The following is a 25,924-nucleotide window of genomic DNA, read 5'->3' on the forward strand; positions in this document are numbered from 1 at the left end:
CCATAGAGATGAAAAGTAGAGTATGGGTTATGAGAAGTGGGGGAAGGGGCAATGGGAAGTTAAGAAATGAGTGTAGGGTTGCTGTTTGAGGTGAAGAGAAATTTCTAGTAATGGATGGTGGGAAGGTGATAGCATTACAACATTCTAAATGTGATTAATCCCACTAATGGAATGCTAGGGAGGGGATCGAATGGGATGATTTAGGTTGCATATATGTTTCCACAATTGGAAAAAAAAAAGACAGTCTAAATAGATGACAATTGAATGCCAAGGATGATCCTGGAAGGGATCTGAGGATCGAGGACAGGAGGCTCAAAGGGACACAGTTGGGACATAAGGAAAAAAAAAAAGGAAATATAGAATGTAAGCTTTGTATCAATGTTGAATTTCTTGAACTTCTTGGCTGCACTCTATGGGTTTGCATAAAAGAATGTTCTTGTTCATGGGAGTTGTATATGTGAATTATATTGTTTGTTCAAGGATGTGTGCAGCTTGTTCTCATATGTTCAGAAGACAGCAATAGATGATGGATGATAGATAGGGAGGGAGAGAGGGAAGGAAAGAAATGGCGGTGTGATAGCATGTTAAAGTTGATGGATCGAAGTATCAGGGGAGGGGTCAGGGTATGCTGTGTATGGGGTTTGTATTGTTTTTGTAACTGTTCCTGTAACTTTGAATTTATTTCAAAACAAAATTTTTTTAAAAATGCAGTCAGAAAGAAAATACATGAGTTCTGAGTTGTGTATGGTGTAGCAGTAGAGAGGGGTTGGAGTGAGTCATCCTGGTTAAGATTTCTTTAAAACAGCAGTTCTCAAACTGTGGTCTGGGGACTTCTAAGGATCCCCAAAATCCTTTCAAAGGATCCACAAGGTCAGTATTTTCATAATAATACCTCAAGGTTATTTGCCTTCGTCACTTTCATTCTCTTTACAAATATACAGTGAAATTTTCATAAGCTGCATGACCTGTGATATTACAACAGATTGCAGAAGCAGATATGAGAATATAGCTATCTTCTATTAAGCCGGACATTAACATGATTTGCCAAAATGTTAAACAGTATCACTCTTCTTGATATCTTTTGTTGTTCTTGTTCTGGGAAATATATTTTTCATTAAAAAAAAATATATTCATCCTTTATGTTAGCATTTAATAGGTTTATTGTTACTTTTAAACTGAAACTATTTTTAAATATTTTTAAAACTTCTCAGTTTTAATTTCTGATATGATATTGGTAACTACAACCCACATTAACAAAAATCCTTCAGATTCCTTAGTAAGCTTTAAAATGTAAAAAGATCCTGAAACCAAAAAGTGTGAAAACTGCTACTTTAAAGTGTTAAAATCAGTCTCAGCCCTCTTCATTGGGATATGGGTTTCATCAGTCCTTATTGGTAATGTCTGACAGGAGTAACTCAGTAGTCCATGGAAGTCTACATTCCTTCCTTTCCCTATGAGGAAGAGTGACCTGGAGTTGGGGATACACTATGTTTGAAGATAGATGTGCTAATGAATGGAAGAAAACATTTTGTTGAAAAAAAAAGTATAGTGAGTTTCATGACTTGCTCAAAAAGCTTAAGAAATGTAGAAAAACTCCAGAAATCCCTTCTAACACATTAGAAATTGGATCTTAAAAGTTTTGGAACGGTGACACGGTTTGGGAACACATTTACAGGCTGTCATATTAGAAAATGAAAAACTTCCCAAACTATTTCTTGATTTCCTAAACATGCGACACTTGCTCCTCTGCCAAAGGCAGAGTTGTGGATCTTTTGATGAGACAAATCTAAAGAGTGAAGCATATTGTCCCACCAGCCGGTGCTGCTGTTCCTCAGGGATCCGTACTGTCTTCCCTATAGCCAGCAATTTTCTAAATGTGGTTATTGAAGGAGTTCTCCATGGGATATTTTACCCTCATCTGAGGCCAGAAAGAAATCCTACATGACTAAAAGAAGCTGAAGCAAGTTTTGAAGTCATAGTAAAGAAAATAAATATCTTCCAAATAAACCTAAACTTTATGGCATAACAGCTGTAGCTAATGGTAAAATTTACATTCCCAGCTTAATTCAGGGCAGGGATGTTTCCACTAGAATGATGCTTTTGTAAATAGAAAGTGAACCAGGGCGGTAGTCAGGTTAAGGGCCGAGTGTTTATGAAGTAGAATATAGTTGCCAACCTAGAAACCCATGACAAGGAGTCTACAGAAGGTCCCTGGGAGCACTGAATTAACAAAAGAAAGATACTCTCTTCTTCAGTAGCACCATTTCCTTATTGAAAATCATATCCTGAATCATACTGAGACTGATCAACTGTGCTACCTTTTTGTACAGATTTTATGGCACTAATCTTTTCACCATGAGATTTTCTTGTTTAGTTAAAGGTACATTCTGAAGGGCTGGCACCAGAAAAGTATCACAGAAATGCTGCAAATATGAGGAAGGAATTGAACTGGGATTTAATTATACTGACAATATCAGGGCTTTTTTTTTAATCATGGCATTTTTATTTACGTAACAGTTGAGTTGCTTCATACTCTTAGTGGGTTAGCTTCTAATGTCAGTACAAGATACAACGGGATATTTTCAAGGCTTGAAAGCCCTTTAGAAAGGCACCATACTGGAAAGCTGTACATCCACCACAATCAATTTTTTCCCGAATGTTGGAAGAAATGACTGCTTCTTTGGTTAAAGACCAAATGACGTTGTTGGTGTTTGTTTAGGGGGCCTTTTGTATAAAAAGTACATGCCTTTAAACACTAGAATCACACTCAGCCCTGCAAGATGCTTTCCCTCTGAGAGGCAGATGTGAACCCAGAGTGACTGAAGGAATGCCAGACTGATTACATTCATCTTGGTTTACTCCAGGGCATTCATTCATCGAACAGGTGGCATTATAACAGCATTTAATGTTATTCTACCTATTGTTTCCTTTTTGCTGACCTCATATATTGAATAAATGTAAGTTAAATATGTTTATAACTCCACTGTACATCAAATAGACATTCATATATTGAGTAACAAAGAATAAAAACATATACAATACCTATATGTAAGCATGTGCTGTATTTGGGCATGTCATTGAAAACTAATAGCCTATTTATGATTATTAGTTTTATTAAGCTTCTGTGGGATAAAAATGTTTAGAATCAAGACTAATAACTAAAGCATGTTTTTTTATTAGGATCTAGTTATACAGATTTTAAGCCTGTTGTAAACTTTTTTTTTTATTTTGAAATAAATTCAAAGTTATAGGAACAGTTGCAAAAACAATACTAACCCCATACAAAGAATTCCATCATACCCTGACCCCCCTCCCCCGATAGCTCAATCCACCAACTTTAATATGCTGTCACATCGCTATTTCTTTCCCTCCCTATCTATCATCCATCATCTATTGCTCTGTCTTCTGAACATATGAGAGCTAGCTGCACACATCCTTGAACATACACTATAATTCACGTATACACTTCCCATGAACAAGAACATTCTTTCATGCAATCCCGTTAAGCGCAGCTAAGAAGTACGGTAGATTCAACAATGACAAAAAGCTTACATTCTATATTTCCTTTTCCTTATGTCTCAACTGTGTCCCTTTGAGCCACCTGTCTTCTATCCTCCTGTCCCATACAAGTTCATCCTTAGTATTCAATTGTCATCTAGTTAGACTGACTTTTTTTTTTTTTTCAGTTGTGGAAACATATATACAGCCTAAATCTTCCCATTCCACTCCCTCATTAGTGGGATTAATCACGTTTAGAATGTTGTAATGCTCTTTCCCACCATCCATTACTAGAAATTTCCCTTCACCTCAAACAGCAACCCTACACTCATTTCTTAACTCCCCATTGCCCCTTCCCCCATTTCTCTTAACCCAAACTCTACTTTTCATCTCTATGGTTATATTTTCTGATAATTTCTTTGTGTTTACTGTGGGGCTTAAAATTAACCTCTTAAATCCATATCAATCTTGTATTTCTTTGATACTACCTTCACTTCAATAGGACATATAAACTATGTTCCTATACTCCTCCATCCCCCCACCTTTATATAGTTGTCTAAAATTACATATTTTACATTGAGTTCAAAACCACTGATTTGTCATTAGAGTCTGTGTAATTTATATCATGTAGGAAGTAAATAGTGGAGTTACAGTTCAAAAATTATTGACTTCTGTTTGTATTCCATTGTGGTTGGAGAATGTGCTTTGAGTATATTCAGTTTTTTTTGTTTTTTGTTTTTTTTAATTTCTTGAGGCTTGTTTTATGTCCCAGCTTATGGTCCCTTCTGGAGAAAGATCCGTGATCACTAGAGAAAAATGAGTGTCCTGGTGATTTGGGATGTAAAGTACTATATATGTCTGTCAAAATTCTCTATATCTCTTTCTCCTTTCTGTTGTTTCTCTGTTGGTAGGGCTCCCTTTAGAATCTGAAGTAGGGCAGGTCTTTTATTGGCAAAGTCTCTCAGCATTTGTTTGTCTGTGAAAAATTTAAGCTCTCCTGCAAATTTGAAGGAGAGTTTTGCTGGATAAAGTATTCTTGGTTGGAAATTTTTCTCTCAGAATTTTAAATATGTCATGCCGCTGCCTTTTCGCCTCCATGGTGGCCGCTGAGTAGTCACTACTTCGTCTTATGTTGTTTCCTTTGTATGTGGTGAATTGCTTTTCTCTTGCTGCTTTCAGAACTTGCTCCTTCTCTTCAGTATTTGAGAGTCTGATCAGAATATGTCTTGGAGTGGGTTTATTTGGATTTATTCTATTTGGAGTTCACTGGGCATTTATGCTTTGTGTATTTATATTGTGTATAAGGTTTGGGAAGTTTTCCCCAACAATTTCTTTGAATACTCTTTCTAGACCTTTACCTTCTTCCCCTTCTGGGACACCAATGAGTCTTAAGTTTGGACGTTTTGTTTTATCTGTCGTATCCCTGAGATCCATTTCGATTTTTTCGATTTTTTTCTCCATTCTTTCTTTTGTTCTTTCATTTTCTGTTCTGTGGACTTCTAGGACACTGAGATGTTGTTTAGCTTCCTCTACTCTTGTATTGTGAATATCCAGAGTCTTTTTAATTTGGCCAACAATTTCTTTTATTTCCATAAGATCTTCTATTTTTTTATTTACTCTTGTGATGTCTTCTTTATGCTCTTCTAGGGTCTTCTTTATGTAGCTTATATCCTGGGCCATGGTCTTCTTGATGTCCTTTAAGTCCTTTGCCATGTTTTCGTTCCTCGATTGTAGTTCTTTGATTAATTCTGCAAGGTATTTTGTCTCTTCTGATAACTTGATTTGTGTGTTTGGAGTTGGATTCTCCGTATCATCTGGTTTTATCATATGCATTGAGATTTTCTGTTGTTTTTGGCTTCTTGGCATTTGCTCTGCTCCACAGGGTTCTTTCAAGATGTAAAAAAAAACCTATCTAATTTTTCAGAAACACAGTTTGGTGACGTTCACTTTCTCTAACTAACCAGCAGATGGCATCTATGAGTCACCTTTATTTCTCAAGTCAGTTCTCCACCTTGTCCCCGCGGTGTGTGGGGAAATGATTCTTGTGGGTTCCAGCTGGAGAACTCAGCCTGGGTGTGTTGCTGGAGCCGTCCACCCTGAATGCGGGGCGCTTGTACGGGTGGCCAGGGAGGAAGGACAGCCTCAATATTCAAATCCCCCGTTCCCAGAGATTCAAGGCTGCCGCAAGAGTCCAAGCCTTCATTTCATTTCAGCCCCAGATCCTTTCTCTCGCTGTCCCACAAACCACCGGACTTGGTGTAGCCTCCCTGGGTTCTCCGAGCGGGTCCCCCCTCCCAGCCGCAATCCTCCAGGACCCCTGCCGAGGGAATGCCGTGCTACGTCACCAGTGCGCGCCGTCCCTTAAGGGAAGCCCTGGCTGCCGGGCCATGCCGGAGTCCTTTCAGCCTAATGCAAAAATGGCCGATCAGGGCGTCTCCACACCCCTCTCCTCACACATTTCCTCCTTCCCAGCTCCGGGACAACTGGCGGGGCTCTGGGCTGTGGGCACGGCCCCAGGCAGGAGTTTGTCCAGCCCTCCGGGGGGGCAGCTGCTATCCGCGGGGTTTCTTTCTGCTTCCGGCTCTCCCTTCCATTCCCCAAGTCCCAAGGGTATCTGCAGCAGGCTATCTTCCAGGCCAGACACCAAGGGGTCAGCCCAGCCCCCTCTTGCTGTGTTTTATTGCGTGGTTCCCACAATCGCAGCTGCTGCCGCTCCTGGGTTTTTGTTTTTGTATTTTTTTAAAGAGCCTGTCGGTCTCCAGATGCCAAATCCTGGCTTCCCCAGTTCGCTGCGCGGCTGCGGGACTTCCAGCCAGCTTACTCACTCGTTTCAGAATGCCAACTCCCGGTTTCACCAAATATACAGCCCCTGGGAACTAGCAGATCTCGTCCAGCTGGCGCATTGCTGTAACCGGTATTCTGGGTCACTCTCTGGTCCTTATCTAGTGTTTTTCATGGAGGTGTTCCTTTAGCCTGTCTCACCTAGCTGCCATCTTAGTTTCTCCCTCTGTTGTAAAGTTTTAAAGACATTTTTTATGATAGATTATGTTACTACGTGTTAGAGACAAGCAAATGATAGATTATGTTACTACGTGTTAGAGACAAGCAAGAACTAAGTAGTCAAATGTTATCAACCAAAAAGAACTGAATAGTCAAGTATCAGAGATTTTTTTTAATGGTTTTATGTTGTTAGCTATTTTGAATTAAAAAAAAATAGATGCACCAGGTTGCCCCCTCCATACTTGCCAAAAAATAGTATATCAACCTTTTAAACAGATACATTGCCCAGGAAAACGTGTTGGTTTTGACTTCATTCTTCTTTTTTTTCCCACCCTTTAATATAAAAATTTTCAAACATCACTTTGGTTGGTAGACTAATATAGTGAATCTCAGTGTATTGAGGATATCAATAAAGAAAGGAATTCCCTTATGTTATCTAAGTTCCATAATCTTCTGAAACCTTTACTAGCCCTTTGATCACTGCTTTACTCTTTATATCTTTTGTTTTTCCTTTTTTTTTAATAAAGGTAATACGCTTGTTAAAAAAATTTAAGTAATAGAAATACAAATATAAAATGCAAAGTGAATGTGCCTCATAACAACTCAGCACATACTTTTCTAGAACTTTTTCTCATTGTTTTTATGTATTTTTAATTGTAACAAAGTAGGCTTATACAATTATGGTAGGCAGAATAAATAGCATCCCTAAGGTATCCATTCAGTAATCCTCAGTGCCTGTGAAAATGTTACCTTACATGGCAGAAAGGACTTTGCAGGTGTGATTAAGGATATGGACCTTAAGATGGCCAGTCTTATCACATTGGTTCTTAAAAGTGAAAGACCTTTCCCATCTGTAGTCAGAGATTTGATTTTATCCCTGTGAGACTCATGTTGGACTTCTAAAATCTACAAAAGTGTAAGATAATAAATGTGTTGTTTTAAGCCATGGTAATTTGTTACAGCAGTAATAGGACACTAATACAACTACACATACAGTTCTACAACTTGCTTTTTTCCTCTTATATGCCACCCCCCACCCCCACCCTCCATTAATAGATATTTGATGTTTATCTTTTTTTTTTTTTTTTTTAACCTAACCTATACTGGATTTTGTTTTACTACAAAAAGGCGTAGAGAAGAAAACAAAAGAGAAAGCTACCAAGGGAAAAGTAGAAGGCTCCTCCTGCCCCAGTTCCTTCCATCAACCCCTCCCTAAAAGTAAATCATTCTTACCTACTTTTAAGGTATATAGGTATTGATTTCTGCCAGAAACAGGAAAAAGATTACTAGTTTTAACTCAATTTAGAGGTTTAAATTTTAGCCTCTTCATCATTGGTTGAAATGGCAGATTGGTATTCAAAGCTCGTGCTTGCCTCAGGGAGAAGGGCCATTCACAGAACTTCAGACTTGTTTTGTTCTGCAACTTCGTTTTCTAAACACTTTAATTTGCAATGTGATAGGTTATTTTAAATAAAATGGTGACAACAACAAGGGTTGTCACCACCTGCAGATCTCACAAAAAGCTATATGTATGTATTTTCAGTGTACTTCTGGTGAATGCTTACTGTTTATTAGTCCCTGTTTTCATCAATATTGTTCATGAATTTTTGTTTCCACGAGAATTAATGATATAAGGAAGTGTGTTGATTCAGATCAAAATCACTTTTGTTAAAGATAATTTGGGAAATCAAATTAAAAACACTTGCCTAGACAAATAGTGAAATTTTGCTATACCATATTTTTCTTTGCTTTTTTCAGTCTGCTTTACAAGAACTTGAAGAATTGAAGCAAATTGTTCCCAAAGAATCCCTCGTTTACTTCTTAATAGGAAAGGTAAAGATTGGGGCCATGGCCGTGGTCCTAAACTGTGACTTTGATAGAAAATATTAATGTTTGAAGAATATGAAACTTAACTTTATAATGTTTCTTGAGCAAATTCACCTAGAACTCTGAATTAAGGGATCTGGGAATAAAGAATGGATTTCATTTTAACATTCAAGAAGATGATATCCTAATGAAAGGAGCAAGAATACACACCCCAATATCTTAACCCTCCTATGGTATTGTAAGTAGATTAGCCCTTACTGCCCAAGGCCAGTAATGAGTTCATAACTGAGACTACCTCATGCAAAGCCCTTAGCTTCCAATTCCCAATAAAACATTAAGAGACCCCCCCCAAAAGAAGAATACAAAGGCACTGTGTTTCCTTGATTAGAAGAAATAGCGTCTAAGATTTTCAAGGTCAAGCTAGTCAGGACTTTACAGACCAGACCTCCAGAAGCGAATTTGTTAAGGTAGCTGGGAATAGTGGACAGGTGTTAAGAGTTGACAAATAACACCATTAAAAAAAAAAAAAAAAAAGTGTAAAGAAATGCTAATCAAGCAGCTTATAGTCCATTTCTTCCTATTGTCATTGTTCCAGTCAAAGTGAGATTTAGTGGAAACTCAGCACCTGAGAATAGTCCCTGACTATAGAAAAGGAACTCAGAAACTGAGAATAGTCCCTGACTATAGAAAAGAAACTCAGAGACTGTTATGAGTTCATCTAAAGGGTGAAAAATGTCCTCTATACATTAGAATGCATTTGGAACACATGAATCAGGAGCCTAATTTAAACTATAAATGTTTAGGATTTTATAGTTAAAACTCACAACTTAATGAAAAATGTAGTGCTGCTGTTTATTTTTAGGTTTACAAGAAGTTAGGTCAAACGCACCTCGCCCTGATGAATTTCTCTTGGGCTATGGATTTAGATCCTAAAGGAGCCAATAACCAGATTAAAGAAGCAATTGATAAGCGTTACCTTCCAGATGATGAGGAGCCAATAACCCAAGAAGAACAGATCAGTGAGTATCATCCCTATGAAATAGTCTTGTTTTATATTTCGTTACTCAAATCAGAGATCTAGTGAAATACCGTAACAGAATTAGGTATGTTGGAACAGATATGACACAATTTAAACATGGACATTTTTGTGAGTATTCAAAAAGTTACCTTTCATGAAAAACGATTTGTGGGCTGCTTATTTTTCTAACCTCTTTATACCAAATGGAATTTTAGGGAAATTGAACATGGTGATGTAAAAAAGTGCACACGGATCAGGTAATTAGTCTTAGTTCTGGATCTCGTTTACTCTAAGACTTTGACAGATCCATCACTGACCTTTACCTGGGCCTCATTTTACATTTGAATATGTAACTGCCTCATAGTAATGTAGTGGAGGGAGAAAAGATGGTAGATGTGAAGATATGTTGAAAACATCTTGAATTCTAAGTGAATGAATAATAAAATTTGTGTGCATTTTAAAATACTGATAGATCTGTAGTAATGGCTTTTAAAATTCTGTGTGACAAATACAAAATCCAAATATATGGCTTATATATGTAAACTTGGAGGTTAAGAGGAGGGAACAAAGAATTATGGTTTAAGGCAGTAAATACTTTATCCCTAAATTGAGTGTATATCTTAAAATAATTAGTGCAAACCAAGACTCAGTGTATCAATAAAATTTTAATAAGAGAATTGAGAAACTTCTGATAAGATAAACTAAGATGGCTTGTTCCAGAAAACTTGGTGAAAGGCTTCTAATTAATAGTATAACTTCTATAATCCTAATAACTATATGTCATTTTTTTAACTGAAGATTATGTTCTATATTTTTGTGGACTAGCAGGGCTGTCCCAAAGTAGAACGAGAGATTGGGGGTTAGGGTTAATAATCAGTTTCTTAGAAAACTAGTTTTAATCATGTGTATACTATTCTTTTCATTAACTGTGTAAAATCAGTGCCCAGGCCCCTAAGGCAGGAATAAGGAATTCATTAAGTGGGGAGCAGTTTGTTTAGTTAAAGCCCTTAAAGGTTAAATGCAATAAACTAATCTTCTCAGACATGGTATAAAATAAGATGCTAGAATTGAATGTTATTAAAGGAAATTGGGATTTGGGCATTTTTAAAGAGCTTTATTTAGGGCCTTGTCTCTCTAAATATAATTGTTTTCCTTACTTGTTTTCATGAACAACAAGAAATATTTGTCAGATACTTTACTGTAGACTTTTGTTTATTTTTAAAGTGGGAACAGATGAATCCCAGGAAAGCAGCATGACAGATGCGGATGACACACAACTTCATGCAGCTGAAAGTGATGAATTTTAACTTCTGGAAATAAGACTTTTGCAACTGGATGTGTGACTAGTGCTGACATGTTTCTTGTCCCTCCATATACTGAGTCTTCACTCTTGAGCTGGCAGTGTCATCATGCATCACTTATACCACGAGTGTGCCACTTTCATTGGACCCTGACTGTACACAGAATGAAAGGCAGTGCAATATTTAGCTGCTAACAAGACTGGCTCTTTCACCAGTATGACAATTTAGGGGGGTAGGGTGAGGGACTTTCTTTTCTTTTTTTCTTTAATCTACCTTTGTTGGAAAGCTATCATGGAAGGAAGAGTTGTGTTTTATCTTGAAGGAACCATTAGATAGGGAAAATAGTGATGAACCAGAATTTTTTAATCTCTTTTCCAAAAATTTGTTTTTATTTGGTTCTGTTCTTGATAAACAGAGTGACTGACCTTCATTTCTAGGTTCTTCAAGAATGGTGTTAGCAAGTGCCAGATGGAACAATAAAAGACATTGCCTATAACAGAGTAACTTGATTGCCAAGGAATGTAAATTACCTTAAACTTGCAGTGTCTCCTGTAAACAAATGTCATGGGCATATTGGGACTTGAGTGTAGGAATAAATATCCCTCCATACAGTATACACTTATTCTTGGCAAGAATGCTTTAATGTCTAACTAAGAATTTTAATTTATTCATCCTGCTTCAAAGTGTTGATCATTGTTGTCTTGGTATTGCAAACTTTGTTCCTTATGATACTGCCTCATCTCTTCTGAGCTCTGTGGGATCACCTTTAACATTTAGAAATGATAGAGTGGCTGCCCACTGAAAAGCCAAAATAAAGCCCTAAACCATTTAAGTTCACCATAAGAATCAGTATCAGAACACTAAAGCAGAGAGACTTTAAGAGATCATGATAGTGAAAGCCTTAATACAATCAGAATTGTACCATAACCTTGAATCTATATTTGTTCAATGCAGTATCCCTTTGACTTTTCTAAGTGTATAAGCAGGGTACACAAATGTATGGGTTACCTTTGGCTGAAGTCATATCCATTCTTTTCAGCTCTCTGTTTTTTACTATTTTCAGTAGCGTGGGTCACTAAATCTTTACTGAGAGTGATTGGATTTAAGATATTGAAAACTTTTAGCTATAAAAAAAATCTCTTCTTATGAAGGAGACACAAGTTCTCTCCTGAGTTTAAGTCATAATATAGGGTGGTGTCTTTGGGGAATGGCCACAGTTCTAAAGATCTAATTATGCATAATAAAATGGGAATTATTGAAATTTGACAGTAACAGATTTAAACAATCTTAAATTGTGTACATCATTGTAATGTGTTGAAATTTTTAGAGAAACTTTAGTTAACATTTTATTAAGTGTCAATGTCAGAATATAACAGATTATAGTTTCTTAATGAATAACAAGCCTGAAGCTGTTATTTTGGATTATTTGATAAAGGACAAACTTATCTACTGGTTACCTATATTCGTTAGCCAAGCTGAAAATAAGGTGGTTCTAGAAGATATGAAAACATTTTTAGCTTGTATACTCAGAAATTGTCTATCATTTGCTCTTAATCTTTTCATTTGAATATGGATTAAATACCACTATAAATTAATTCAAGTCAGTTTGGGTACCAGAGAGGCTTACAAAATTTCCTACTTAAATCTATGTTTATGTGCTGCCAAAAAAAAAAAAAAAAACAAACAAAATTTACAAGGAAAAGGAAAGGTTGGGAGTAAATGAATGTCATAAGAAATTCCCAAAGGCTAACACTTGGAGTCTAACAAATATTCCATTTTCTTATCCATTATTAGTTCTGTAATATTTAATTTCAGATTCTTTTATTTTTTTAATTGGCAAAATCATAAGTCAGTTGCATAATTACCAAATATAGGGTTTCATAGGAAGCTTCAACCTGAGCTCTATGTTACAAAGTCTGGAAAAAGCTAAGCATCTAACATAATTTGCTGAAATATAATTAGATATATTTTTATAGTAGGAATTTATGTCTTACCAGAGATGAAACTCTTTCTGGTACTGATTTTGAGGACAAGGGTAAAAGGATAGTTGTGGGGGACAGACCATGGCAGTGGCTGGCTGAGGCACACTGTCAGCCCAATTTTGACCCAGTCTTTTTTTCTCACACCTACTTTCAAAGTAATTTCAGTGTAGAGAACCTTATTTCCCACCTAGTAACTCTAGCTATTTTGTTTCTTTATTTTGCATGTGATGGGGATCAAACAACCAAGAGAGGAAATACATTTTGATCAAGCAAACTGTTGGCTTCAGATTTCAGAAGTTACTTTGAAGGAAATTAAAAACACTGAGTACTTTGACATCCTTTTTTCTGTCTAAGCTTTTCACACATATACAATATATACACACAATTTTGTTGAGAAGTTTTGTTGTAGCATTCGAATTTTTCCCCCTTGGAAATGGTTCTTAACTCGGGGATTTTAGAAAGTTGAAAATATTTTTTCAAGAGAACAATGGTACTCAAAATAATGAAAGGTGGTCCCTTTTTCTGTATTTCATTACTTCAAAATTTTAATTTTTTCTAAGACCTGCAAGTAACATTTGAACCATGCTGCTGTTGTACCAGAAACAAAAACTCAGTGATAACCAATATTTAGTCTATTAAAAATGCTCTTTTTGAAGAAAAAAGTTTGGAAGTCTCTGATTAGCCAGAGTATAGTATGGGTCTTCACTGAGAAATATGGTGACCCATTTTCTTTGTGAAAACCTGGGAAAATGCAAGTGTGGGTATGATGTATGTGTTTTGTTTGCATTGAAACAATGTAATTTTGTGTCTTTGCTTTTCCTGACATTTCAGAAATTGTACAGTCTTGGGGGGAGGGGGATCTTTTCTGTTAATATATTTGCAATTCATTAAAGGATAAAGAAAATTCAAATAAATTACTTTTGAAAACAATTTATAATCAAGTTGTTAAAGCTATATAAAAGCTGTGCCATCTGTATTTTTATAGTAAGGCACAGCAAAATAGAGATAAAGGATTACAGTTTTATGTTTCATAAAAGTCTAGGGCAATGTTTCTCTAGGTTTTTGATTTATGCCCTCTCCTAATATATATATATATGTATATATTTTAATTCATACCCTCTTTTAGTATTATTTGGAATTTAAAAATAAATATTGTGACTAAAAACAATGGCAATTTTTAGAATATATTCAAACTACAGAAGACACTTGTAAGCAGCTGCAACTTTTAAGTCAACTGCTTATTCTTTGATCATCTGATTTCCGAGATTCCTTTAAAAGGTACACAGCTTTTTGTTCCAGTTAAGACCTATTTTCTAAAAAGTCAAGGTCTGAAAGAGATAGAATATAGAAACTAAATCCTACTCTAGTTTGAAGAAAATCTTTTACTTTTGTTGTATCTTGGAGAAAATGTAGAGAGCTGAAGGGTTTCATTCAGACTTGAGAAAGGGTAGTGACAGGGAAAGCACGTGAGAGGAGGGGGATGAACTGGGCAGATCAAAGAGAACTATTCAGACTCATAACATTGCCTAGGACCTGCCATTTACTGTCAGTTGAATAGATAAATAGAAGCTAGACGTGGAGGTATTCTTTGACTTGTTTAGCTGCTAATTAATGGTTCATGAAGGTTCAATCGGGGTTTTATTTTTCTTTGTAAGTGCAACATTTGTTAGTTATGTTTAATAAGACTTGCTATGTATATGGCATTATTTTCTTTATGTACAATGTTGTCAAGCATCAAAACAAGCCTCCAAGGTAAGTCTTACTCCATTTTACAAAAAAGAAAACCAAGGCTCTCCTAGTGAATGATAGAGCTGGACACATTTGGCATTAGTGTATGTTCAAACTCATAGTTTTGGACTTCTCCAAGTTTTAAATCATGTCTAATATTAATTGTTATGCTTCCCCTCTAGAATTCTGATTTAGTCTACTAAAGAGTATCATAGAAGCCTAGGTTTCACAGAGGAAACTTTATTATTTATAAGGATTAAAATCTCAGGTGCATAGATAGTTCTTTAGTGGAGCTTTGATCTGTATCCTGCCTCTCTACTTTTATTCTCACACCAAAATTGGAAGTATGTTTGTTTTTCTTTGAATGACTAGAATTTGCTTTAAAGTAGAAAATTTTAAATCCACAATTTTCTTTTACTTCTTGCACTTTTTATTACTAATTTCCCCTATCAAAGCATACTTTTTTCTAATCAACACCATCAAAATAGAATTCAATTTAGGGCTCAAAGTTGGACTTGAGAAAAATTCAAGGACTTGAAACTGCAGAATACTTCACTGGAGTATGAGTGAGAAAAGATAATAGAGTAACAGCGAAAGCTAAAAGCACTAAACTGGTATCTCAGAAATGTGGATTTTTGCTCCTCAGTAGCTGTATGTCCTTGAACAGTACTCTTAAACCTTTTCCTCATTAGCACAACTACCCTTCTTACCTCATAGAGAAATTTTGTGAGGATCAAATGTGTTAAATGATCATGGATGTGCTTTGTAAAACTAAAGCAGTATACAAATATACTGTGGTATTTATTAGTAGAATGGAGATGATGTGCTAGAAAGCTGATTGGGCTGATCCCAAGACATGATTCCTGTGAGACAAGATCACTATAGACTTGCATTTTGATCTCTAACAGGGGTAGGCAAACTATGGCCTATAGACCAAATATTGTCTACAAAAGGCTCATTGACGATAAGTAAAGTTTTATTGGAATACAGTTTTGATTGTTTATGTTTTGTCTATTGCTACTTTCTCACTACAATGACAAGAGTTGAGTAGTTGCTGCGAAACAATATGACCTGTAAAGCCTATGTTTACCCTTAAATATTTACTGTCTGACATTTTATTGAAAAAGTTTGTGACCCCCTCATCTAGAAGTTAAAGATTTTTTGGCATAACATCTGCAAACCACTAAAAATATAGTCTAAGGTGTTAGATTTTTCTCGGTGCTTCCCTAAGTTAGCGCATCACTGCGCAAGGTGCTACATGAGAAGCAAAATACAGCAATAGCTTTTAGTTTTTTAATAATGGAAAGACTTGATTGGGTAAAGGGATTTTCTTAAATATAATGCCACTCCTCAAACATTGCCAGTTTATAATGCTTATACCAATCAATTCTGTACATGCATCCATAATCATTTGCTTATTTTTAAATTATACCATCATTTATTTACCTTGTATTGAGCCTTTACAGAGCATTTTGATAGGCACAAATTCTCATGTCATCTTTAAACCTTGTAAGGTTAGATATGTATTAACCTGTTTTATACATGAGGAAACTAAGGCTCAAAGAAATGAAGGCATTTGCAAAAAGAGGAAAATTTTTGCCAGGAATGACCCAGCACAGGTCTTCTTACACATTATTGGCCAAATTTGGGTCATATAATCATCTCTATCTGCAGGGGTGCTGATAAAATTAGAGTCTGGTTAAAAAAAAAAAAAAAAGCATTTCCATGGCTGGTTTACATAAGTCATGATTTATCTCCTGGGGTTGGACACACAAAAAAATTGATATTTTGTTAGCAAGGAAGAATGTGGAGAAGGAATGGCTGTTGGCTCAATAGGCAACTTGATCTTATATTCAACAATGTTGGTGAACTTTCTTATTCTAAGAGTTTGTAGGGGTTCTGTTTAAATGATGGTATTATCTACAATTAATGATGCTGATTCCTTTCTAATCCTTGTATAAAATCCCTCCTTTCTTTTTTCTTTTTGCCAGGCCTTGGCCTGGATCACCAATACTATGTTGAACAGTACCATCAGTAATAGGAGACATTCGTTGTCTTATTCCCAAAAGAAAATACATCTTATTTTTTCATTATTCAATGATACCATTTAAAGCCACTGACGCAACATATTTCCCTTGCTAATCTCATTGCCATTCCCAACACTTAACTCCTACTTCAACTATCATTTATAACCGCTCATACTCAATTAGGTTGATATTGCTAGTTTTTAATCTTTTTCATTACTAGGTGCTAAAATATCTATTAAGAAAAGCATGTTGAGACTTTGGGGGTTGGAGAACAATGACAGTAGCCTAATTCCAGATCATCCCTTCACCCTCCCAAAAAACCATAAATCAAGGAGAAAAAATAAAAACGACACAAGGCTCATGCCTTCATTACAAGGAGAAAACCATAACTTCAAATTACCTAAAAGCAGAAGGAAAAAAATTCCAATAGGGATCCTGCTATCACCACAAGCTTATGGATATGGAGAGCAACGAAAGGGAAATGAAAACACTTCATGAGAAAGGACAGAAGGGATTAGAGGACTTAGAGGAAGCACAGTCTCCAAAAAAGAGATAATGAAATAATAAATGCCAAAATACTGAACGCAGATTGGGAAGCCCTGGCTTCAGGGAAGGGGCTTGAAAATATATGGGACCAGAAGTGGCAGCCTCAGAAAGGTAACATTTCTGGGGAAGAATGAAGAGGTGATGAGAGGAAAAAGGAAATTTAAGAATCCAGCAAAAAGAAATAAGACACTTTCCCCAACCAGAAAAATCCTTAAACCACAAAAGAGGGAAGAATTGATAAATAAGAGCATTCATACAGGGAATTCTGTCCATGAAATGATTTAAAAGAAAGTTGTCTGATACATCCATAAAAGACTGTTGCAAAAAGTCAGAAAATGTGAATTCAGCATTTCTGCTGATGAAAAGTCTCCCCAAAAAACAACCACAAAGCTGAAGAAAACAATACTTTTAAAAGTCTATGAAGGATAAATATAGAGAGAATGATGAAGCAGATGTGGCAAAATGTTTAAAATTCTTGGATCTGGATAAAGGATATATGGAGCCTATACTATCATCACAACTCTTTTATAAGTTTGAAATTACTTCACAAATTAAGATTTTAAAAAAGCCTATGAGAAAGTGAAAAGCCACCTTAAACAGGAAAAAAAAAAAAAAAAAAACAGAAATGGACCAAAAATTTAACAAATTTGACTACATGAAAGTAAAAACCTTTGCATGGCAAAAAATGTTAACAAGACAAAATGGAAAGATATTTGTGTACATATCACAGATAAAGGGCTAATATGCCTACTTAAGTTTTAAAATTTGGGGATGATCAAAACTCCTATAGAAAAATGGGTAAAAGGACATGAACAATTCACAAAAAGATATAAAAGTGGTCCTTAAACATGAAAAGTTGCCCAACGTCACTCAGAAATGCAAATTAAAACTACATTCTGGTGATGTGGGACATGGATCCCGGGAATGAGCCTAACCCTGGCATCGAGGGGTTGAGAATGCCTTTTTGACCAAAAGGGGGGAAAGAGAGGCAACAAAATAAGGTTTTAGTGGCTGAGAGAGTTCAGATCAAGTTAAGAGGTTGTTCAGGAGGTCACTCCTATGCAAGCTTCACCTAGATATGCCAAATCCACAATATGATAAGCCCAAGTCAACAGTAGTCCTGAAAACCTTAAAGAATACCTGGATCCCTATCTGGGACTCTATAAAAGTTTCACTCACTTAAGTTTTTTCTTCAAAGACTTAAAACCTTTAGAGTGTTCCTATGCCAGCTAAGTCCCAAAACCCAGCAGCAATGGCCTCTTCAAGAACATTAACTATAAATGTGTCCCCTTTGCTCATAAAGTTGACACCCCTTTTCAACATGAACAGGTTAGGGTGGTCACTACCTAGACATCCCTGAAGACTGTGGAAGTGATTAAATTAGAGGAAGGGGTAGCAACAAACAAGATGGAATTTAACAAAGGATTAGGAATACTGAACCTTTACATAATTTTCTTTTTCTTAGTTGCTATGGTATTAGAATAGTTAGAAGGAAAGAATTGAAATGGTAGAACTGTATGTAATCCATAGCATCCTTTGAAATTTGTTCTATAGCTACTTGTTAAATTGTAATTTGAAAATTATACCTTTATGTTAAATTTCACAATAAGGAAATAACTGAAACTATGGTACTATAACTCATAAGACTTTGGAAATTTCCTATATATCTGCTTGTTAAATCATACATTGAAGGATGTTACTTTTTGTGTATGTGTGTGTATATATATATATATATATAATATATATTATATATATTTCATAATAAGGAAATAACTGAAACTGTGGAACTATAACTTATAATACTTGAAATTTGCTCTCTAACTACTTGTTAAATTGCACTTAGAAAATTATCACTTCTATGTATATATGTTATATTTGACAATAAAAAAATACTTAAAAATAAACAAAAAACTACATGAAGATATAATTTATCACACAGTAGATGGCAAAAAATTCAAAACATGAGGCTCCAACCTGATCAAGGTGTCAGAATGAGATGCTTCAGGGCCCTGTCACCCCATAGAAGCTTCAAACAACCAGTAAGAATTACCAGAAATAATCTTTCTCAAAGCTGCAGAAAACAGTTAAAGGAATGCTGTAACAGGGCAAGCACCAAATCAACAAAAAGGCTACTTTAGAGTGTAGGATCAGAGGAAGATCTAAGATGGTGGCATAGAGAAGAGTAGAAGCTAGTTTGGCCCCTGGAACAACTAAAAAAACAACCAGGAACAACTAGTAAATAATCCAGAATAACTGTGGGGTGACAAATGTGACCGTGCACTCATACACCAACTTGAATTGGGAGGAATGCCCGAAATCGCAGCATAAAATCTGTAAGTAAAAACTGCGGATCCAAGCCAGGAGCCCCCTCCCCCCACAGCCCAAGCTGCAAAGCCTCGTGGTGCTAGAGAGAAGCTCTCTCCCAGCAAGTGAATATAGCTCAGCTGAGCTCCAGCTGAGGTTTTAATTAACAAGCGTGGACTGCTCGCTATGAATCCCCAACAAGCAGACAGAGGCTTTAGGTGACAACTGACCTTGGAGAGCTGGAGGATGGACATGGACTGGCCCTGAAGGGGGCTGTCTGTCCCTTTTCAGCTCAGTGGCGAAAGACTCAGCCATTTTCAGTTCCCAGCACTCTGACCCAGACAAAGGTGGAGATAGTACAGGCAGAGTCTATTCAAATGCTAATGACTTCTCCCTAGGGGGGTTATTTTCCCTAAGAGGAAAGGGGTGGGGCCCAGCTCTACTACCTGCCTTCCATTCAGAACCAGACCCCAGAGCCTGGGGAAAAGCCACGGGCCACACCTCCCTATACCAGTCTGGAGCTACAGGCTGACAAGTGCCACCTGCTGGGCAGAAAAGCACAGAGACCTGAGGCATCACAGGGTGCACCAACTTTCTAAGATACACACTCAGGTAAACTGGATACTGAATATTTCTACCTTCTGGGACCTGAGCCTATTCTGGTCTGGGAAAACCAAGGAAACCATGCCTAGGCACCAGAAAACTACAACCTACACTAAGAAAAATGAACTTATGGCCCAGTCAGAGGAACAAACTTAACACTTCAACTAAGATACAGGAATTGCAACAACCAATAATAAGTCAATTCAAAAAGTTTAGGGAAGATATGGCGAAAAAGATGAACCATATAATGAAAACACTGGGCATACATAAGGTAGAAATCGAAAGTTCAAAAAACCAACTGGCAGAATCTATGGAAATGAAAGGCAGAACACAAGAGATGAAAGACACAATGGAAACATACAACAGCAGATCTCAAGAGGCAGAAGAAAACACTCAGGAACTGGAGAACAAGGCAACAGAAAGCCTACACACAAAAGAACAAATAGAGAAAAGAATGGAAAAATATGAGCACCGTCTCCAGGAACTTAAGGACAAAATGAAATGCAGGAATGTACATGTCATTGGTGTCTCAGAAGGAGAAGAGAAGGGAAAAGGGGCAGAAGCAATAATAGAGGAAATAATCACTGAAAATTTCCCATCTCTTATGACAGATGTAAAATTGTGTATCCAAGAAGCACAGTGTACCCCAAGACACCTAATAATCAGTTTATCAAACTTCAAAGATAAAAAGAGAATCCTGAAAGCAGCAAGAGAAAAGTGATCCATCACATACAAAGGAAGCTTGATAAGACTATGTGGAGATTTCTAAATAGAAACCATGGAGGCAAGAAGGAAGTGGGGTGATATATTTAAGATACTGAAATAGAAAAACCATGAACCAAGAATCCTATATCTGGCAAAACTATCCTTCAAATATGAGGGAGAGCTTAAAATATTCTCTGACAAACAGACAATGACAGAATTTGTGAACAAGATACCTGATCTACAGGAAACACTAAAGGAAGCACTGCAGAAAGGAAAAGACAGGAGTGAGAAGTTTGGGAAACAATTTTGGGAGACAGTAGCACAGCAATGTAAGTACACTGAACAAAGATGACTGTGAGTATGGTTGAAAGAGGAAGGTTGGGACCATGTGGGATACCAGAACAAAAGATGAAGGATAAAGACTGGGACTGTGTAACTCAGGGAAACCTAGGGTGCTCAATGATTGTAATAAAAGGTACAAATATGTTTTTACATGAGGTAGAACAAATGAATGTCAACATTGCAAGGTGTTAAAAGTAGGGTGAGATTGGGGGGAAATACAATCAATGCAAACTAGAGATTATAAACATTGTATTATGCTTCCTTTAATATAACAAAGGCAACATACAAAAGCTAAATGCTTATGGGGGGGGGGGGATAGGGGAAGAGTATGGGACTCCTGGCATTGGTGGTGTTGTCTGACTATTCTACTTTAGATTAATGCTATCTTTCCTTTTGTTACTTTCTAGCTGTCAAGTTTTCATGTGTTTTTTTTTCTCTCTCTCTCTTTTCTTTTTCTTTTTTCTCTCTGCCTTCTTTGACTCTTCGTCCTTCTTCATGGAAGAAATAGCGATGTCCTTATATAGATAGTGGCGGTGTTGCTGAATACATAAATACATGACTATACAGGGAACCAATGATTGTTTACTTGGGATGGAATGTATGATGTGTGAACAAAACCATCTTAAAAGAAATGGGCTGATGAAAACTTGAGGGCACTGGACTGAGTGAAATAAGACAGACACATAAAGACAAATATTGCAGGGTCCCACTTATGTGAACTAATCATAATGTGTAAACTCATAGACATGAAATATAAATTACCAGGATATAGAATGAGGCTAAAGAATGGGGAGGGGTTGCTTATTATGAGCAGAATGTTCAACTAGGGTGAACTTAAACATTTGGAAATGGACAGAGGTGATGGTAGCATGTTGTGAGAATAACTAACAGTGCTGAAAGGTGTGTGAAGGCAATGGAAAGGGTAAGCTCAGACACACATATTTCACCAGAAGGGAAGTTGGAGGTTAAAATATGGGAATATATGAAACAGTGAATCTTGTGATGGACAATGTCTGTGATTAACTATACAAGTATTAGAAATCTCTTTCATGAACTAGAACAAATGTATGACTCTATAACTAGAAGTTAATAATAGAGAGGCATATTATAGGAAAAAATATATATACCTATTGCAAGCTATATTACAATTAGTATTTTAACATTCTTTCTTCAACAGTAACAAATGTACTATACCAAAACTGAATCAATAATGGAGGAGGGTGTGGTTTTGGGTATGAGAGTATTTGAGTTTCCTTTTTTTGTCTTTATTTCTTTTCTGGAATAATGAAAATGTTCTAAAAATTGAAAAAAAAATTGTGTTGATGGATGTACAGCTGTATGATGGTGCCACGGACAACTGATTGTACACTTTGGATGTTTGGATAGTTGTATGGTATGTGAACAATCTCAATTATATAGATAGATAGACAGACAGATAGATAGATAGATAGATAGATAGATAAAGAGTAGTAGGATCTTGTGTCATTCAGGCTGGCCCCTCCTCATCAGCTTGGCAGTGCACACTCCCAGTGCAGATCCCTGGTTCCAGTTGTGAAGGGAGCAGAGTAACCCTTGTGCACATACTGGGAGCACAAATGTCTGGTCCACTCTGACTGGAGGTAATGGGAGAGAGTCACCATCCCAGAACTTGCCCTGCAAGTAGAAGGCACATCACAGGGCTCTCCTACAGAATGCTGTGAGAAAACAGACAAGTTGTGTTGCCTGGGACAAAGGATTGCTAGCTGTAGATCATACAGTGCAGTGGCCAGGACTGTGAGGAAACTTTCCAAGGGAAGAGGGAATATTCCTATCCTCTTAAATAGGGGAATTCCTAGGGCCAAATCCACATGTCCAAGACAAGACACATGTAGAAAGGACCAGGGAGGCCTCTATGCTTTGGCTGGATCTATTCTCTATACTATTGATATGGCTTAGCTCTGAAGGAGGTCAAGCTGCAAAGACATCAATAAAGAAATGGAAATTATGAAAAGGAACCAAACAGAGCTGAAGACCATAGTAACAAATTTAAAATCCTCTTGGGTTCAAACAGCAGATTGGAGCTGGCAGAAGAAAGAATCAGTGACCTTGAACATAAGACAATTGAAATAATCCAACTTGAGGAGCAGAGAGAGGAAAGAATGAAAAAAAGTAAACAGAGAATGAGGAGCCTGTGGGGTACTGTCAGGCATTCCAATATATGGATTGTGGGAATCCCAAAAGAGGAAGAAAAAGAAAGAGGTAAAGAGAATAGTCAAAGAAATAATGGCTGAAAACTTCCCAAATTTAACAAAAGCATGAAGATACGCATCCAAGATGCTCAACGAACTCCAAACAGGATAAACCCAAATAGACCCACATAGCACCATACTATAATCAAACTATCAAAAGCCAAAGTTTTTTTTTCTCTGAAAGCTGCAGAGAAAAACACGTCACATACAAAGAAGCCTCAGTAAGGTTATGTGCCAACTTCTCATCAGAAACCAAGGAAGCAAGAAGGCATTGGAAAGATATGTATAAAGTGCCGAAAGTAAAAAATTGCCCAAGAAATCTGTATCCAGGAAAACTGTCCCTCAAAAATGAGGGAGGAATTAAGACATTCCCAGATAAACAAATACTGAGGGACTTTGTCACCACTATAGCAGCCATATAAGAAATGCTTAATGTTATTTTCTGTGGGTTGAAAGGAAAGGACACTAGACAATTGAAGCCACATGAAGAAGTAAAAGATCTCTGGTAAAGATAATGACATGGATAAATATCAATACCAGTGCTATTGTATTTTTGGTTTGTGGCTCCACTTTTTACTTCCTACATGATCTAAAAAGCAAATACACAAAATGTAGTGATAAAATCAGTGGTTTTGGACTCATAATGTATAAATGTAATTTGTGACAAGAACTACATGAAAGTGGGCGGTCGGAGGGGTATGGGAACATAGTGTGTGTATACTATTGAAGTTATGTTGGTATCAAAGCAAACAAGATTGTTACAAATTTAGGGTGTTAAATTTAAGCCCATGGTAACCACAAAGAAAGTGTCAGAGAATATGCAAACACACAGGAACAGAAAGTAGAGTACAGGTTACCAGGAGTAAGGGGTAAGGGAATTAGTGCAAAACGAATGTAAGGTTTCTGTTTGAGGTGAAGGGAATGTTTTATTGATAGATGGTGGTGAGGGTACTACAACATTGTGAATATGTATAATCCCACTGAAAGGTATGCTTGGGTGGGTTGGGAGGGGAAGATTTATGTTGTACATATGTTTCATAATTTAAAAAAGAAAGAAAAAGAGAAGGAGAAACCAAGGATATAATGACAATTAAATTCAATACATGGTACTGGATGGGATCTAAGAATGGAGAAGAAAAGCTCAAAAGGATCTTTTTGGGACATAAGAAAAATTGGAATATAGAACATAAGATTTATATCAATGTTAAATCTCTTGATCTTGATAACTGCACTTAAGGTGATTATATAAGTGAACATCTTTGTTTGTAGGTTATGTACATGGAAGTATTATGTGTTTAAGGAGTATGATGTGTACAGCCTGCTCTCAAATGTCAGAAGATAGATAGATAGATAGATAGATAGATAGATAGATAGATAAGATAGATAGGTAGATAGATAAGATAGATAAGATAGATAGATATAGAATGATACAGCAAAAGTGGCAAATGTTAAAATTGGATCAGGGTATCTGGAAGTGAAGTATGTTGGAGTTCTCTATATGGGGTCTGTATTATTTTTGCAACTGTCCTGTATGTTTGAAATTATTTCTAAATTAAAAGTTAAAAACTAAACAAACTAAACAAAAAAATTCTAAACTTGACGGTACACTCAATTAGCAAGACTGAGGAAACAGGCACTCTCATATGTTGATTGTGGGAACAACCCCCATGGAGAGGAATTTGGGAATATCCAACAAAAGTATATATGTTTTTACTCTTCAACCTAGCAAGCCCACTTCGAGAAATTTACCCTAAAGATACACCTCAATAATGTGCAAATACATATGCATAGTGTTATTCACTGCAGCATTATTTGTAAAGAAAAAATGTTGAAAACTACCTAAATGTACAAATTAGAAGATTGGTTGTATCAACTGTGTATATATATACACACACACATACACACACACACAATGGAGTACTATACAGCTGTAAAAAAGAATGAGGAAGATCTGTATGAACTATAATGGGCTGATATCCAGGAGACATTATTAAGCAACAAAAAGAAAGTTCAAAAGAGTATATATATAGCATATTACTTTTTGTGTAAGAAAGAGGGGGAAATAAAGCATATCTGTTTATATTTACAAATGGAAACACTGGAAGGATAAACCAGAACACAATGAAGTTGGTTACATGCAAGGCATAAGGAAAAATGGAGTAGAAGGGATTTGGGAGAGATGACACTTCTTTGAATATACCTTTCTGTAATATTTTGACTTGAAAGCATATTAATGTTCTACATATTCAAAAACAGAATGAAATCAGTAAGAATGGGGAGGAAAAAAATAAAATTGAGATCAAACTGAAATAAACTTTACTTTATTTCAGAAGAATTCCATAACCATACAGGGGTGGGGGAGAGTGGTGGCTAAAAAGGACTAATCCAAGTAATTTATGAGCACAGTATTTGACTATATGTCCTCAGTCTTGGGCAAGGACAGGGGGCGTAGGGGTGGTGTTGGGGGAAGGGACTGAGGAGAGATGTACAAACAAATTCTGAACTCTTTAATAGGATTTGCTTATTTTAATGCTATGGGTAAAGCAATTAGGAAGGTATTTTAGATATATTATAGGATTGAGCAAATGAATCAATGTGTTGATATCAGGATTCTCACTGTGGAAAAAGGTACATATAAATATGGAGAGGGAAAAAGCAAGAAACAACTCTGGGGATTACTATTACTATGGTAAATTAAATTGTTAGATTTTTAGATGTTGATCAATCTCTGCATATTTGGGATAGATTCTCCTAAGACAAGGTATAATGTTTTCCTATTTTTAAAATGTATTTTTAGTTTTTATTCATATCAAAG

General features: G+C 36.3%; 1 protein-coding gene and 1 pseudogene across 6 annotated transcripts in view; both read left to right on the forward strand.

The window, feature by feature from the left end:
* Window positions 1-17,547, forward strand: part of CDC27 (cell division cycle 27) — a 116,933-nt gene extending 99,386 nt beyond the window's left edge. For 3 of the 6 annotated variants that reach the window (XM_037808405.1, XM_037808406.1, XM_037808409.1), the window contains 3 exons: window positions 8,257-8,331; window positions 9,188-9,344; window positions 10,568-17,547. In XM_037808405.1, coding sequence (XP_037664333.1) covers window positions 8,257-8,331; window positions 9,188-9,344; window positions 10,568-10,650 — 315 coding nt within the window. In that variant the 3' untranslated portion in view covers window positions 10,651-17,547. Of the gene's footprint in view, window positions 1-8,256; window positions 8,332-9,168; window positions 9,345-10,567 lie in introns of all 6 variants that reach the window. The other 3 variants (XM_037808407.1, XM_037808408.1, XR_005212600.1) reach the window with 2 other exon arrangements.
* LOC119513317 lies at window positions 1,426-2,864 on the forward strand (annotated as a pseudogene).
* Window positions 17,548-25,924: the final 8,377 nt, after the last annotated feature.

Source organism: Choloepus didactylus, chromosome 18 (assembly GCF_015220235.1).
Source record: "Choloepus didactylus isolate mChoDid1 chromosome 18, mChoDid1.pri, whole genome shotgun sequence".
Classification (NCBI taxonomy): Eukaryota; Metazoa; Chordata; class Mammalia; order Pilosa; family Megalonychidae; genus Choloepus; species Choloepus didactylus.